General features: G+C 42.3%; 1 protein-coding gene across 1 annotated transcript; it reads left to right on the top strand.

Moving 5' to 3' along the window:
• The first annotated feature begins 924 nt into the window (after window positions 1-924).
• Window positions 925-15,372, top strand: inpp5l (inositol polyphosphate-5-phosphatase L). Its single transcript, XM_053871794.1, has 16 exons — window positions 925-1,338; window positions 3,678-3,719; window positions 3,794-3,894; window positions 4,813-4,900; window positions 7,562-7,625; window positions 8,730-8,833; window positions 9,049-9,101; window positions 11,198-11,317; window positions 11,417-11,501; window positions 11,577-11,672; window positions 11,737-11,811; window positions 12,816-12,889; window positions 12,952-13,072; window positions 13,166-13,231; window positions 13,297-13,356; window positions 14,535-15,372. Exons 1-15 carry the CDS (start codon window positions 1,279-1,281, stop codon window positions 13,336-13,338), a joined length of 1,191 nt encoding a protein of 396 aa, XP_053727769.1. The 5' UTR covers window positions 925-1,278; the 3' UTR covers window positions 13,339-13,356; window positions 14,535-15,372.
• The last annotated feature ends 238 nt before the right edge of the window (window positions 15,373-15,610 follow it).

The raw sequence follows: 15,610 nt of genomic DNA, 5'->3' as shown, positions 1-15,610 counted from the left end.
AAAATACAGTGCGTCACTGTGCATCTCACTCTCACTAATAGTAAAAGTCAAGGAAGATGAGGGGTGTCAGAAGCACTCTGAAACTCAGTCGCACAATCCAGTAGAAATTGAGTAAGAAGGTCAGTCAAGATGGCAGTGGCTGTGCGTGGTCTACAAGATTCAGAGATCCAGATGATGATCTAGAAAACCATCTTTTTTTTTTTTTTTTTTTTAATGTTTAACCTTACAGGTTATTTTAGAGCTGTTTTACCTGGTGGTTAACACAAGAAAAAGTCTGGATAAATTTAAGGATAGGATAATATTGTAGTTGTGTCATATCAAACAGGTCAATATATTTCATATTTTCATCAATTCTTTATTACCTATTTATTTGTTTATATTGAGTATATATTATTTATTTATTTATAATTATTCATATATATATATATCCATTTAAAATAATTTTGCAAAAAAAAGGCCATGCTGTGCTCTGAATACTGTAAATACATTTTCAAATTAGGCTGTATTATCAAGTATTGTAGATGTTAAATAGCAGTCTAATAAGGATCACGTTTTATGAGTGTTGGTGTCATTTAACTTGAACAGGTTTTTCAAAAATACATTTCTTGGACAGTTTTGTTTACAGAGGAGAGGACGTGTGCTTTGGCATATATTAATATATCATATAATAAGAAGATTCATATAAGTCACTGTTACAGTTCTCCAGCAAATGACGGATCTTGTAGTACTTTAAAAAAAATAAACTGCTTACTTTACTTTCATATTGTCAGTATTGACACCTTATGTCATTATCGCCCATCAGTACCTCAGTATTTGTCATTTATTCAAGTATAACTCGACAATATATTACTTTCGGAGTGGATTCAGTCCATTCAACTTGGATCCGTGATGGTGGACCTGTCAATCTCCCGGGAAGTGGGCGGGGCCAGCGTTGATAGTAAGAAACTGGTGCTGTGTGTGACTCGCGCCTGCTTTAAGTCCATTAAGTCGCCGTTAAGTCCTGCGAGCCCAAAGAAGAACCGCATCCATCTAGCTCCTCCGGACGATGGACGCGCGCCGGAGAGCGCTTACACGGGACACGACCCGAGCCTCCTGCGGCAAACTCGTCCGACCAGAAGCCGCGCCGACTTATAATTGATGCTAATTCCGAGCGCTGCGACCAGTTGGCGCACAAAGTAAGCTGCTCTAAGCTGCTGCTGCTTCTGCTGCTGCTGGTGCTGGTGCCGCCGGGCAGCTCTTCGGCTCGGGCCTGCACTTCGTCGAGCCTCTCCGGGCACCATGGAGACACGCGCCACCGCGCTGCTCGTCACGGCCAACGTCGGCTCGCTCTTTGATAACGTAAGTCAACAAGTTATTTTGAATTTCAAGCGGAAGTAACGCGCCGTGGGGATTATAGATAATGTCGCGGGACTTTATAGAAACATCCGCGGGGGCGTTCAGTTGTAGACGGCACGTTGTTTCGCTGTCAGTCGCCTGTTTAAAGTGGATAAACCGAATGTTGGAGCGAAACTATCCGGAGAGACGTCCGGCGGTCACGTGACATTCGACGTCACAGCTAACCGCTGCGGATGACACTTTACATCTGATACTGAGAGAAAAACCAAAGATATTGACCGCTTGTTTTCACTGAAATCTCCTCTTGTGGAAGTCGTTATTCGACAACGAGTCACGTAGATGTGCACTGCACAACATTTTATTTGAAATAATTTATAGAATTTCAGCGCCAATCTATTCGTTTTTCGTCGAGACAGCAACATCCGAACGCAATAAAGGTACAAAATAATTCATTTTCAAATTATGATCATGACTTTAATCTTTATATTAATAATGCAACTGCACATACAGTTGTGTAGATTGTTATTATGAACGTTCATAGCTGCAGGGGGATGCTGCAGTATCAGGAAGACACTTTATTCTCCTTCCATCATCTCTAAAGTACTAAGTGGAGCATCATCCAAGGAAAGATGCTACTTTGCAGATCACTAGATCATAATAGCGGCTTTCACTGGTTACAGATCCATTCTCAGAATCCAAATGGCCTTCAGAGTTGTCTTTGTTTTCACTGAAAGATGATAAACTCAAGCTGAAGTCCATAGCACGTATTGCTTGACCACACAATAGTTTGAAATGCAAACCAGCTGGACATCATGGTTTAGTAAGTACAAAGTGTGGGGTTACTCACATAAAAAAAAAAAACAACAAAAAAAACTTGAGGTCAGTTGATACTAGGTGTTCAGCCATAACTTGTTGTTGTTCAGCATGGCGAATATTATTCAAAATTGTTCCCGGAGGCTATTGAAGTAAAAAGTAGTTGGCAAGTTTTGGTTCAAACAATAAGTTCAAACAAGTCCAACTAGTAATCTCTCTCACACTTCAACTTCTACCTCAGCAGGAAGCTGTGTCAAAGTGTCAAAGACCAAAGAATGTGACTTGAGCGTTTTGTTTTATGTTTTGTTGACACTTCAATGTCCAGAGTGAAAGAGCTCTCTGAGTGTTATGACATTTCGGAGCATATTCGTTCAGCTGGGCTGTGAGTGGAACATCTCTGACATGTTATTCGGGAGACTCATGGAAATTTGTCCCGGGACCATGTTTCCGGTGGCCAGATCTGGCTCCAGTGAAAACATCTCAGATCCCTTTGTGGGAGAGATGTAAACAGATGAGTATCTTCAGGAGAGGATGTGAGCTTTTTGAGTTGTTTAGGCCCCTTTTTTACAACCAGCAGCCTCAAACATTTTACTAAAGGGATTCATCCCAGCTATTGGTTCCACCACAGAGGCGCCCAAAGCGCTTGTTTCTGTCTAACTGCTCTTATCATTTCTCTTCACTCAGTTTTTTCTTACCGTTTTCTGATGTTAGTAGCCACATATTTTAGTTTTGCCTCTACAGTGTGAATGTATTTCTGAATCTTTCCCGGGTGCCGGTAACAAACACTGTTCCCATGTTCCCTGTTCCCATCACAGGAGTGAGACGCCGCCACTCCTGTTGCATGTCTGCCATGCAAATTCATTGCATGCAAATCAAATCTCCTCATTGGCTCCTCATGCGTCTCCATCTGTCTCTTGCTCTGCCGAGTGACGTCACTTGTCATTGTCTGCGTCTGTATCACATACCTGTGTGAATACTTGTTTCCCCCTCTGTGTTTACATGCCATATCGTCATATGTTCTCTCTTTAAGTCTAACCTCACCTTCTGTTTACAATTAAAAGAGCTGAATCAGAAGAAACGAGACTGTTGTGGTCCTGTCACCCCTTGAGCAACATGTTAAAGGGCTCTTTTTTTGTCTGCGTCACCTTCCACATTGGGTCGAACGACGGTGATTTCCGTCGGCTTAAGGTTATACTGCCTCTCTCCTCTGAGTGGCGCCAGAGTGCTTTCAAAGTTCTCATCTTCTTCCGTCTTCCAGGCATGAACCACCTGGAACCGTTTCCTAGAAACATGTCACATTTCCAATATAGTTTATATAACTCCATATAGCCATTATTATGCTCCCAATTTGCGTTTTTAAGTATATATATATATATATATATATATATATATATATATATATATATATATATATATATATATATATATATATATATATATAGTTTTTTTTTTTTTTAATATATAATTTAAAAAACTTTTCTACTTTTATTTTAAAATCCCGTCCTGCTTTTCTGTGCGTCATTGTGCAGGTGGGTGAAATCCAAAGTGAATGGCTGAGAGAACTGTATCGGGTGAGTTCATTTCCACACGTCATTTGTCGTAATTTGCTCTTTGCTTTAGCTCATGATCTGTTTCCGTGTGCCAGACCATCCACAGCTACAAGCCTCAGTTCATTGCCATGCACTTCCAGGAGGTGGGAGGGAAGGAGTACATGGCCAACATGGGTCATGCTGAGGAGTTCTTCAGGTAACACAGTAGACACCAAGTAAAGCGTGTGTGCATTTCACTAATATAGTGTTGCCCTGAGCTTTTGGGACTGAGTGCGTTCAATTTAACATCCCTTTGTGTCAGATTTAGCAGTGAAAAGTGGACAAGATAAGCACTTTGTCCTTGATACTTTAGACTTCATGAGTTGAGCATTGGCAAGAACCTCACGACACGATACGTGATTCTTGTGTCACAAGACTAATGTGTCACAACACTGAGGTATATTGCAAATTCTACACAGTTTACCAAAAAATAATGAATTAAAAAAATCACACACTGTTACTCAAAATGGAGATGACTGATCAAGCTAGTTGATGGAAAATAACATAAAATATATGACGTGAAATGCAGTGTAACACATCAAGTTAGTCATTTCAACTTGTTTTGAAAACATGAGGAAGGAAGTGTTATGAATCACTGGCGTCACACTTTAGCAGTATCTGCATATTGTCAGCATGAAGTGCCCGCCCCCAACCCTCCACCTGTGGAAAAATCCTGGGGAGAGACCTTACTTTACTTCATATTCATTTCATTTTGAAAAAAAAAAACATGAAATATCATATAATCATACTGGAGGACGAAATGTCCTGATATATTTCCGTACTGATATTTTTTCACACCTCTATTCATGTGCTCTTATGAGGCAGGTAAATTTCCCAGCAGGCGTATTATTTCTCTAGTTTTCCAACTTGTGTGCAAAAAAAAAAGTATATTAGATGATGTAACAGCATGACAGCATGTAGTCGTGACTGCTCCTGCTTCTTGCCCAAGGCGGAGAAGCACCTGGAAGTGAACTGATGCACCAGACTCTCATATCTGTTTTGCCTCATGTGTAATTGGCATGATGCACATTTCTTGCCGTATATCTTTGGTTCATTGATATTTTGTTTACCTCAGGAGCATCTGGTCCGGGGATGAAATGGCGGACTATGACCGAGCTCGCATCTATGTGGACAACCAGTTCAAGGCAGAGGAAACGTTCACGGTGAGAACCAGTTCTCAGTCGTTACAAGAGTGTTGTAACAAACTAAGCATGAGGAGGAATGTGCTCCGAATTTCGTTTCATCTTGAGCGTGAAACTGAAACTAAAGGCAAATTTTACTGTAAGAACGGAGTTCATCCTCAGGGCTAAATGCCATCCTTCAAAGGAGCGTTTCGACAGTTGCTACTGTAGCAAAAGTTAGGGTGAAAGAACACAGTCTTTTGTTCACTGGATAGTGACTGAGTCTTTTGTGGCATCTCTCCTGCTTTTCCCTTCAAGTTACTGCTACTTCGGTAGTTGAGGTTTGCTTTTGGTTGGTCTACTGATCAAATCAGCATCAACATGACAGTTGAGTTACATTGCCAAGTTGGTTCTGATGTGGCTTCAGTCAGTTTATGGCATTGCAGTTGTCTAGTTGTCCTAGACCTGGATAATCTGCAACCTGCTTGCCTACATCTCCTTGTTCACGCGCCACTTGTGAGTTCAGTGTGAATATTTGAAGCTGACCAAACCGCTGTTTTGTTTCGTTTGACGAGGTGTTCCTACTGTGGACTTTTGTCTCCCTCATTTTGTTTTAGTTTTTTCCCCCTGCTGCTATAAATTAGAGTTGTGTTTCAAATGTTAAGTTCATTCATTATTAACTTTCACTATTATGTTAATTCTAAATGGGCCATATTGTGTGGTTTTCCTTCAAAAATCAAATCTCACACACAAATGCAGAACCTCAGTATGAAAGTAAAAACAAAAATCCATGTTTTGTTAAACCAAATGGCTCGCCCTGACATTGAAAAAACAGCAAGTACTACAGTACAAAAGGGAGGATGTGCCATGCCTGTGACCCAGTTCCAGTTTAAACTGAGCTAAAATTTAAATCCGTGATGCCTTTAGAGTTGTTTCTACAAACCTGTTTGTCAATAAAAACAAAAGCGACTCACATGACACTACAGTTTGTTGCTGCAATTCATTTTGTGATCTCAAAACCGTGTGTCATCATGCGATTCCTGATGCTGATTGGAGGAACGCTGTGGACACGTTCTCTCCCTCACTCAAGTGGCTGACTTTATTCTTGATGCGGACGCCATAAAGCTCACAGTTTTATTCATTCAAAAGACATTTAACAGCGTTTCATCATATTCACTCCAGTGAAACCTTGGTCACGTCTGCCCTGCGAATCCCTCTTGGTTATTTAACTCTTCATTTGCTTTCATGATGAATTTGTTAAAGTTGGTTTACGGGACTATATGAACACTGTATATTGGTATTTTGAAGTGGCACCTTCTCCTGCTGCTCTCACTGATAGGAGAAAAGTGGCTGAGTATTTCTTGAACCATGAACCCTGGCTCCTCCCTGGTGGTACCCTCCACCCGGGCCCTGACAGCTGGGGTCACCGGCCGCAGAGACACAGCCAAGTGTGTGAAGTCAGGAGGAGATAGTGGACGGCCAGGTGTGGAGGAGAAGGCTCCGAGTCAATGCATTTAACTCCAGATTAAAACTATTGATCCAAGCCCATTTGTGCACGATAAATAAAGTGTGAGGGGTCAGAAGACAGCTGGGACTAAGTTTCACCATCTCGTGAGTGTTTGCACCCTCCACTCGTTGCCCTGAGAGGGACTCTGCCCCCCTCCTTCCTCTGTGCTTCACACTGTGCTTCATTCTCATTTCACTTGTGCCACCTGCATTGATTTTCAATTTGTTTTCCCCGGGCTGCAGATCATCAGTTATACAGCCAGGAGAGAGTTTGGGGGGGTTCTCCTTCCAGAGGTAGCGGGGACAGACTCGCATGCATTTTCAGTACAAATGGTGTTTTGATAAAAAATCACTTTTAAGTCAATATTTTTTTATTAAACTGTGCACAGGCCTGATTGATGAAGACAGGTGTTCGGCAGAGCACTTTCGCTCTTTAGGTACAAAAACATCAGCGGGACGACTGGGCTCCCAAAATGTAGCCCCTGCGTCCAAGAGCGTGACAGTTCAGCATCATGTCTCCGGCGCACTTGCTCAAGTCCAGAGTTGAGCCACCGCCGAAGCTGACCCTTTTATGAAATGAAGACGACTTCAGCTCTGAAGATGAATGCCGTCTTCAGGGAGAGATCTCTCATTCTCCAGCTGGACGGGGGAGAGGAGGGTTGCGCAACGGGCCGTCACGCCCCGAGCCCTCCGAGTTTTGCCAGCTGATTTGTCATTGGTCCCCAGTGCTGTCAGACAGCAGGGCCGCTGCCTAATACCTTTTAAATTGTTTTAATTTTCTGTCTTTATTGATCTCAAGGGGCATGATTAATCAGATCAGTGGAGCAGGCAGTTAGTACATTAAAAATTGTCAGCACGCGTCAAGGATGACCGGGTACCCAAGTGTGTTGTGTGTGTGTGTGTGTGTGTGTGTGTGTGTGTGTGTGTGTGGCTCTGTTCTATCTTCGCTTGATACGTCTCAATTTTTCTTAAGTTTCCTCCGTCTGCAATAGTCAGACGCTGCGTTCCAGATGTAATGTCCAGTAAAAAAAACTCACTTTGGAGGATTAAATGACTAAATATTTTTTCGGTCCTGTCTTTTTTAATGGTTTTGTTGTGTGCTATGTTCTGCTTTTTCATTCTCAGATGATGTATGAAGTTGCTTATTGAATGTGAATTTTGTGAAAGTCACCTTTGTCATCTGGTGTTTGTCCACAGGCTTTGGGGAGCATGTACTGCATCCACAGGACACTACAGAATGTCTCCCAGTATGATTTTAAAGGTACACAGTTACACTTCTTTATGCCGGGTCCATTGTTTGCACAGCTGGACTTCACCTGACAGTTATTCACAAAATGTGTCTGAATTTAGTTGTGTTAATGATAAAGATCTCACTTTCTGCTGCTGAACATCGTAGAAGATGTAGAGAAGACTAGTTAGCTCTCCTCTTTGATTTAAGTGACAAACTTTCAGAACATAGTTTGCATGTTGGTTGTTGTATAATAATAATACATAAATAACTATGAATAAAAACATAATGGCATGAAAAATTACAATGTAATAATTATTATTAAGTAAAAATCTGAATTATAGTTAATGTTAGGTGTGTTATTTTTTAGTTATCTTGTCACAGTTTATTGATTCTGTCTGTCCGATGACTAGTGTGTTCATGTGATTGGTACATGCATTTACATCTTGGATGTATGGAGAATAAATAACAAATTCACTTACGGTTACTTTATTTATTTTTGTTTTTTTTTCATTTGCATTTGCTGTCCCTTATGATAATCAGATATAATTCTCTGTTACATGCAAAAGTGTTTTGTGAACTGTGATCTGGAAGGCTCTCACTTTAGGAGTAGTGGACTTATTACGCAACTGTTAAATGAACGATTGTAAATGAAAATCCTTAAAATACAAAATATCTGTTTACCCTCTGTTGCGCCTCCAAATTCACAACAGATATGTCCAGATTTTATTCCTCTCCATTAATGAAAGTTCCTTTTTTTTTTTCTTCTTCGATTCATATTTCTTTATTCATAAGGACAGGTGCAAAAGTCCACTTATTACAAACACCATGCAAATTTGGCTCCATCTGTGTTTGCTGAAGCTGCTCTCGCATTTGCAAAGCAGCTCTGCTTTCCAGCTGCATAGTCGCGTCACGTTAGCATGAAAAAGCTCCTCCAAAAAGCTCATGGAAGAACCATAAACATCCAGGAGCTGCCACTTGCTGCGCGGCTCAAACAAATTGTTGTTCTCCTTTATAGATCCGCTCATCACCTATGCCGCTGTGATGAGGTTAACACCAGTTTATTGATCGCTGTTTGCATGTTTTCTCACTCTTTAACATCCGACCCTCCTCTGCCTCCTGCCCTCCCTCTTGCAGATAAAGCTTTCAAAGCAGTGTCTGGACGGAATCAGCACGTGGGCTCGCTGGACGGCGTCAACTCAGTGGAAAAGGAGAAATTCCCAAAGAATTTCTGGCCTGATGTGAGTGTGTTTTTCTGTGCTGAGGCGCTTGAGGAGCGAAGGTCCGGTGGGAGGTGTCGGGACAAATGAGTCTGCTGGGGTTGTGGGGGCCGTCTGCCTGCTCTGACAGGAAGACCAGACAAATTGTGTGGGATAATCAATAATTATCAGTTAGGCCCTTTAAAGACCTCTTTCACTGCAGTTTAGTGACCCTGTCTGATTCATCTCTCTCACAGTTCAAGTGGTCCAGGAAGGGCTACATGAGGACCCGCTGGATCATACACGACCAGTACGTATGGCACCAAAACAAGCAGTCGAATTCTGATATTCTTTAATAATTCCAGTTGGCAATGTATAGTTCCTGCCTAGTAATGTACGCAACATCTTCAGATTGTGCATATATTCATAGAACTGAAGTTACATTCAGGTGACTATTTACTTTTTTTTTTTCTGTTTGAGATGGACTCGCCATACGCTCCTGTTTTTTGTTCCACTGAAATCATGTTGACATTTGAATGTTAATACCTCACTGGAGTCCCTGGAAGTCAGGCTCATGGAGGACACTTTGTCCACGCTGTGCATGAGTGTGTGTGTGCACGTGCACGTCATCCAATACATACATACTATAGCGAACAAACTGGTCACTTGAATTGTGTTTTCCAGCTGATCCACCTCTAACTAGACCAGGGATTCTCTACCTTTTTGATCTTGGGGCCCACCTTTCCCAGAACAAATGGGCCCAGGGCCCATACAAATAATAGAACTGATTCATGACTCTTGTTTTCATTTGTGATCAATAACCATGTTTGATCTACTTACACCTAAACAAACCAAAACCTTGTGAAATGACATGAAACCATGTGATCGTCGCTGTTTGTCATTGAAAAGTTCAACCAGCAGCAGAACCAGGTGCAAGACATATTCAGCAAATTTACTAAAGAAAAAAAATACACTTGATGCAAACTGTTGAGAAAAAACGGAATAAAATTCTGAATCAAATAAATATAATAAAACCATGTCTAAATATCATAAAATAAAAATATATTTTATTTAAACACCAAAGAAGATAGTCTCACTAATGATGACTTGACAGGGGCCTGAGCACAACAACGGATACAATAACGCAAGTTTCCTTCCTGTGTTAACTGACTCACAGGAGTCAAACGCTAAATCAGTTCAGTTAGTCACAGAAGCTTTTAATGTGTTGCTTAATATTTGGCTTCAAACAACATGCATGTTAACACACAAAGACAAGAAGGATGACGGACAGTTTTTCTGAAGGTGATATCAATAATGTGAACAATTTGTTTGGAAACTTCCGAAACTAGGTATAAACTTTTGAATCAATAAGTAATAATGAATCTTGATTTTGTTGCTCTTGTACTCTGACTCCTTTTAATGTTGGCCCTATGTGTGTGTGTCAGTTCGAAACCACTCTCCCGAATCTCCTTAAGAGAAATCATTTACCAGCGCTGCAACAGGTTTGTTGTTTTTTTATGTGTCTGCCAAAGATCACACCTAGTCTCTGCTGAGGTAGTGGACCAGCTTTGTCATCTTGAATAAGAAGAGCCCTGAGATGACCTCGGGGTCCGTCGCTCTCTCACTTCTTTAACCTTTATTTTGAGCCACCAGCGTAGCTACAAATGCACAAGTCGTCATGTGTTCGGAGCCAAATATTGCAGTGTTTATTTTTGTTGTATGCTGCTGCATCAGTATGGTGCGTGCGGCGTATATGCTTTGGAAGACAAGGTGAACTGGTAGATCTCGACAGACTAGATGTGGTAGATCCCCTGTTGCGAAGGTTGGGCACTGGAATGATGGCTGTCAAATGTCAGGCTGGACAACTTGTTCATCTGGGAGGCCGTCCATCATCGAAGTACAGCGTTCACTTGTGGGAAGAAAACTACCACACAGTCAGAGAGGACGAGGGGAAGACGGCAGTTGTGGCTTTACTGCCATTGGTAATGCAGTACATGGAGCCAGGCTGCAACACAAAGTTGAGGTCAAGGGGTGAAAATATGAAGCACCTGGTATGAGCAACAACGTTTAGATGAGTTACTTAGTTACTTTTATTTGTCAAACAAGTCTGTATCATTTGTTCCAAACAATACTCAGTAGCTGGAACTGAAAACAGCTAGTCTCCGGTTCAGACTTGGGTGGAAAAATGGCGGTTATCTGTCGTCTCTGCTCCTTTTGGCAGAGTCTAGGCTGATGAGCAAACCTGTCAGCATGTTGAGTTTTGTTTTTAGGCAGATGAAATGTTCTGACTCAGGGAAAGGAAGGAGATAGGACGACCGCAGATAACGATAACAAGGATAATAAAATGATGGCTCTCATGTGTGGTACTGCACATGACTTCTATTCACACTTGTGTTTTGCCCTCAGAGGCCTGGACCTGGTCAATGTCCATCTGTTCCACGATGCCTCCAACCTTGTTGCCTGCAACTCCAGTCCTTCGATTTACTCTGCCAACCGCAAGAATGCCCTGACACATGTCATCAACAGGTGTGCGTCGCACTGTGGTCAAATGCAGGCACAGAAATATGTCATTCAATTCAGCATACCGTCGTATGATGAGTTTATGAGCGAAATCTATCTTTGCAGAATATCTGACCAGCGCTTCGCTCCTCTGCCTTTCTTCCTGTTTGGAGATTTTAACTTCCGGCTGGATGCATCGAGTCTGGTTCAGGTTAGAGTTGACCTCATGATGACAGGTGGTCTGCGTCGCCCTCCTTGAAAACAGCTGCTTTTTTTTTCTGGGCAGCATCTGTCTACCTCAGCAGACGTGCAGACGGTGAAGAAGGACAGCAGTAACCAAGTGGAGAGAATCGTCTGTGAGGAGAAAGACAACGACCGGAAGGTGAGTTGAGGACGTTGAATCCTGCCGACTTGGATGCTTCACCGCTCCTCTCTGTGTGGCTCAGGTTCTGCTCCAGATCGAGGAGAAGCTCTTTGCCTACCTGCACCAGGCTGTGTTCAGGGAGGACAACGGCAAAGCTGTAAGACTCTGAAGCAGTGCTGTTTCTACCGCACCGTCACACATATCTCCGTTCAGTTTGGCTCAATGTCATTCACAAACATTATATTTTGATCACAGACCTCTGGGCATTGCAACTCTTTATCATATTTATCACTGTGAACTGCCTGCAAGTATAAACACGTGAATTAAACCAAATCATTCAGAAGAATTTGCAAATCCATTTTGAGTTTTCTGGAGGATATAGAATGTTTCACTGATATCCTGGGTCTAATGAGGGTTTTTATTTATTTATTTTATGTTTTGAGTTTCCCCTCAACACTTTTATCAACGATAACATTTACAACAAAGGTAATAACTGACAGTAATAACCATGCAGGGATTAATAGCCAACACACTCTCACACCAGAGGTGTTTTGGAGGTCAACAAGTAGACGCCTTCTGAACCTTGTGCATTTTATTATTATTATTATTATTGTTATTATTCTTATTATAAGCACCATCATCATGAAGCCTATCTAATCTATCATTATAGTTTTATTCACGTGAAATTACCCTGTGAATGTGCTTCAATGGCGCGTTCATCTTGGTTATGACTGTATTATTAAGCTGGCTGGTCAAAATCATTAGAAATGCTTATTTGGAGTTTGTCCTCCTGTTGCTTCGGTGCGAGACACCAGTGACTGATGGAAGCTGATGATGTTTCTGATGAATGGCAAAGCAAACGTGAGACGCTGTTGTGCTCAGTTAAACATTGTTGGAGCAAGCTGCTTAATGTGACAGACAGTTGGCACAGCAGCTGCTCTGCTGGTTGGATCGAGCTGCTTCCTCAAAGTAGGCAGCTTGACCTGCATCCCTTTTCCTGTTTGCTGTGCCAGTCAACAGATTTGACCCTTGAAATGAATAAAAGCTTTTCCATCCAGCCGCTCTCACAAGCTTCTGTTGTGTTGGATCTGGGTCATTTAACATCATGTCTGACGGCTAGTTCAAGTTGCGTGAAGTCATTCATGATCCTCTGCCTCTCAGCTCTTGCAGTTCGACAAAGAAGCGTCGGCCTTCCACGATGTTGTAGCGGAGGAGGAGATCAAGTTCCCGCCCAGGTTAGAGCGTCGCTCGTGGTGCTGCCTGTCGCCTCCAGTCCTCACTTCTTCTGCTCCCACAGCTACCCCTACAGTGAGGAACGCACTAAGCCCACCCAGTACATGAACACCCGCTGCCCGGCCTGGTGCGACCGCGTGCTCATGTCGCACTCCGCACGACAACTCATCCAGAAGCAGAACAGAGTGAGTCAGAAAAGTCTCCTCCACTGCTCAGTCTATCTAATGCAACAACAAGTGAAAAAATAATGGCTTCAAATGCAATGGTTTTTTTTTTAGGGAGGCGAGGAGAAGACTGTGGAGTACAACACCGTGGGTCCAAACGTCTGCATGGGCGATCACAAGGTGAGTCTTCACCACACGATTATGTCGAGGTTTGCCAGTAACTTTGGCCTCTGTTTGTCCCGCAGCCAGTCTACTTGTTCTTCTCCCTGAAGACAAATGAGCATTGAGCTGTGCTCCTCTTCATGGTAAGAGCATGTGTCCGTGATTGTGTCTGTCATGTGTGCCCTGATTCCAAAGGTGGATTTAGTGTTTCAGTGCACCAGTCCGGTCCCTGGAGGGCCGTCCCCTGACTGGCCCGGTGCAGCTGAGATATGAACTAAGATGAAGTGCTGTCGGGACAGCCAGAGCAGCCAGACCTTCCCTGATCTATGTCTTTTGAATCCTCTGCTGCGTCGCACGGCGTCACACTAACACGGCGCCGCCCGGGCCAAACGGTCGGCCGGAGAGAAATACATTGCCCCTGATGGGAATATTGGCGTTTTTACGACCATGATTTTTGTTTTGCTGGCACTTAAATTAATTCCCTGACAGACGAACGGCTTTTTCAAGAGGGACCTTTATTAGTGAGCAACAGAAGGATGGGATTGACGGGGTGACGGCGCCACGCTTGACTTTAAGAGAGAAAATGTTTAGAGAAAACTCCTCCTCAAACTAAGCACACTGGGAGGTGAATGCTGCTGACATTTCACCACCGTTTGCATGCAACACAAAATTCAGGTTCAATACAAAACCAAACACATTTTCCTGCCTATACAAGGACAGTCTTTCTTTATTCCTAACTTTTACTATCCTTCCACATTTATTTTGCCGTCTCCTATTCAACTACTACGTCCATATATCCTGTAAATGCACCCACAAACATAACTCCACTTCCTGGTTATGTGTCACTTTTCAGCCGGGAGCTTCCCAGAAAATGCTTGTTTATTATCAGAGACGATCAAACAGACTTTCCCATCTTGACCATTGTTTCCTCCAGTATTTTCTTCCCTGCCGTTTGTTCAGCGACTTTACACAAATCTCTGTCCTCAGCTGAAGAAAACCCCTGTACTACCCCTTTTTTAAAAAGACTATCTCATGTTTTTTTATTGTTTGTGTGACTGTTGTTATTGTATTGTTTGTATGTTTAAAAAAATAGACTTAAAAGTAGTTGTGTATAAATGGACAGTTGTTGTTATTGTTATTTTTCCCATTGTTATTTTCATTTATTGATGCTGTATTAAAATTACTATTTTTTGACGTAGTTTATCACTAAATAAATGAATATATATATATATATGAAATGTGCAGGGTTTTTTTTATGTTGAAACAACTGAACTGAGCCTCTGAAACTCAGTCTGACTCGGTTTCGTCTGTGCTGCTGCAGGTCGTCCCAACACCCACGGAGCTTCCACACGGCAGTCTGCCTCCTCTTCACACCAAGCAGTGACTTAACTCTCTCGCCGCTTCGTAGGGTCACAAACAAGCGGAGTCACTTGTGGCTGAGCAGGAAATTGAAAAGTTGCAGTTGATCTTGATACTTAAAATGCTGTCGTTCGATGACCAACTGTGCGTGTGTAAAGTGTGTGATATTGTGTTTGTTTTTTCTGGCTGCTTTCTAATGTACAAGAAACGGCGACAGTAGAGGTAGACCAAGTTAATCTCTTTGTTAAATGTGTGATTATTAAGGACGTTTTTATAGCGAGAGAAAGCGTCTGAGTCCAGTGATTCTGTGGCTGCTGGATGGAAGGATGGATGCAAACATTCCTAAACTGTGTTTGACGTCCCCTGAGCCTTGAATCAAGCTTCTCCTCAGGCAGTCCAGGTTGAATAGGAGCGTCACCTTCGTTCCTTTTTAACATGCAGTTTTCCCTCTTAGTCTTGGTTTGTCACTCCTCGTGTTCCTTGTGTATCATTGTAACAAGTGCTTTATCGTCGTCCTTTCTTCTCACCAGCATCATCTGCCAAAACATTGATCCATCACTCCATTCTGATTTGATTCTCCATGTAGCGTGTTGTGATGCATTTATTTTTGTTTTAATGTGTGAAAATAATTCTGATCCTATTATTTATATTCACGATATGATGATGTCATCATTAACAGCCACGTTTGCTTCAAACTGATGTTTACACAGCAGAGTCAGACGGGAATGATGAAGACAGCTGTTACTGTGTTGTAATACTTTGCTTCTGTTAATAAAACTCACAGCCATGTGGTAGTTGTGTTTCCCTCCACTGCTCTGTTGTCGTGAGTGCTTTGATCTCGACTTCAATCTTCGTGATCGGATCAATACGAATTGCTTTCAGTGTGTTGGAGAACTGGTTTTGCAATACAGTTGTCACAAACCAAAATAGAATTGGCTTCTACTTGTGTGGACAGAGTGTGGAAGCATTAACTCGATCGTGCTCTTCACATGCGCAAAAGTAGCTTTAGCGAGTCAGAACACCTGTCAATGGAAAAGA

The sequence above is a fragment of the Synchiropus splendidus genome, chromosome 7 (assembly GCF_027744825.2).
Source record: "Synchiropus splendidus isolate RoL2022-P1 chromosome 7, RoL_Sspl_1.0, whole genome shotgun sequence".
Classification (NCBI taxonomy): Eukaryota; Metazoa; Chordata; class Actinopteri; order Syngnathiformes; family Callionymidae; genus Synchiropus; species Synchiropus splendidus.
The sequence above is the reverse complement of the archived record's forward strand: the minus strand, read 5'-3'. Positions and strand labels throughout refer to the sequence as shown.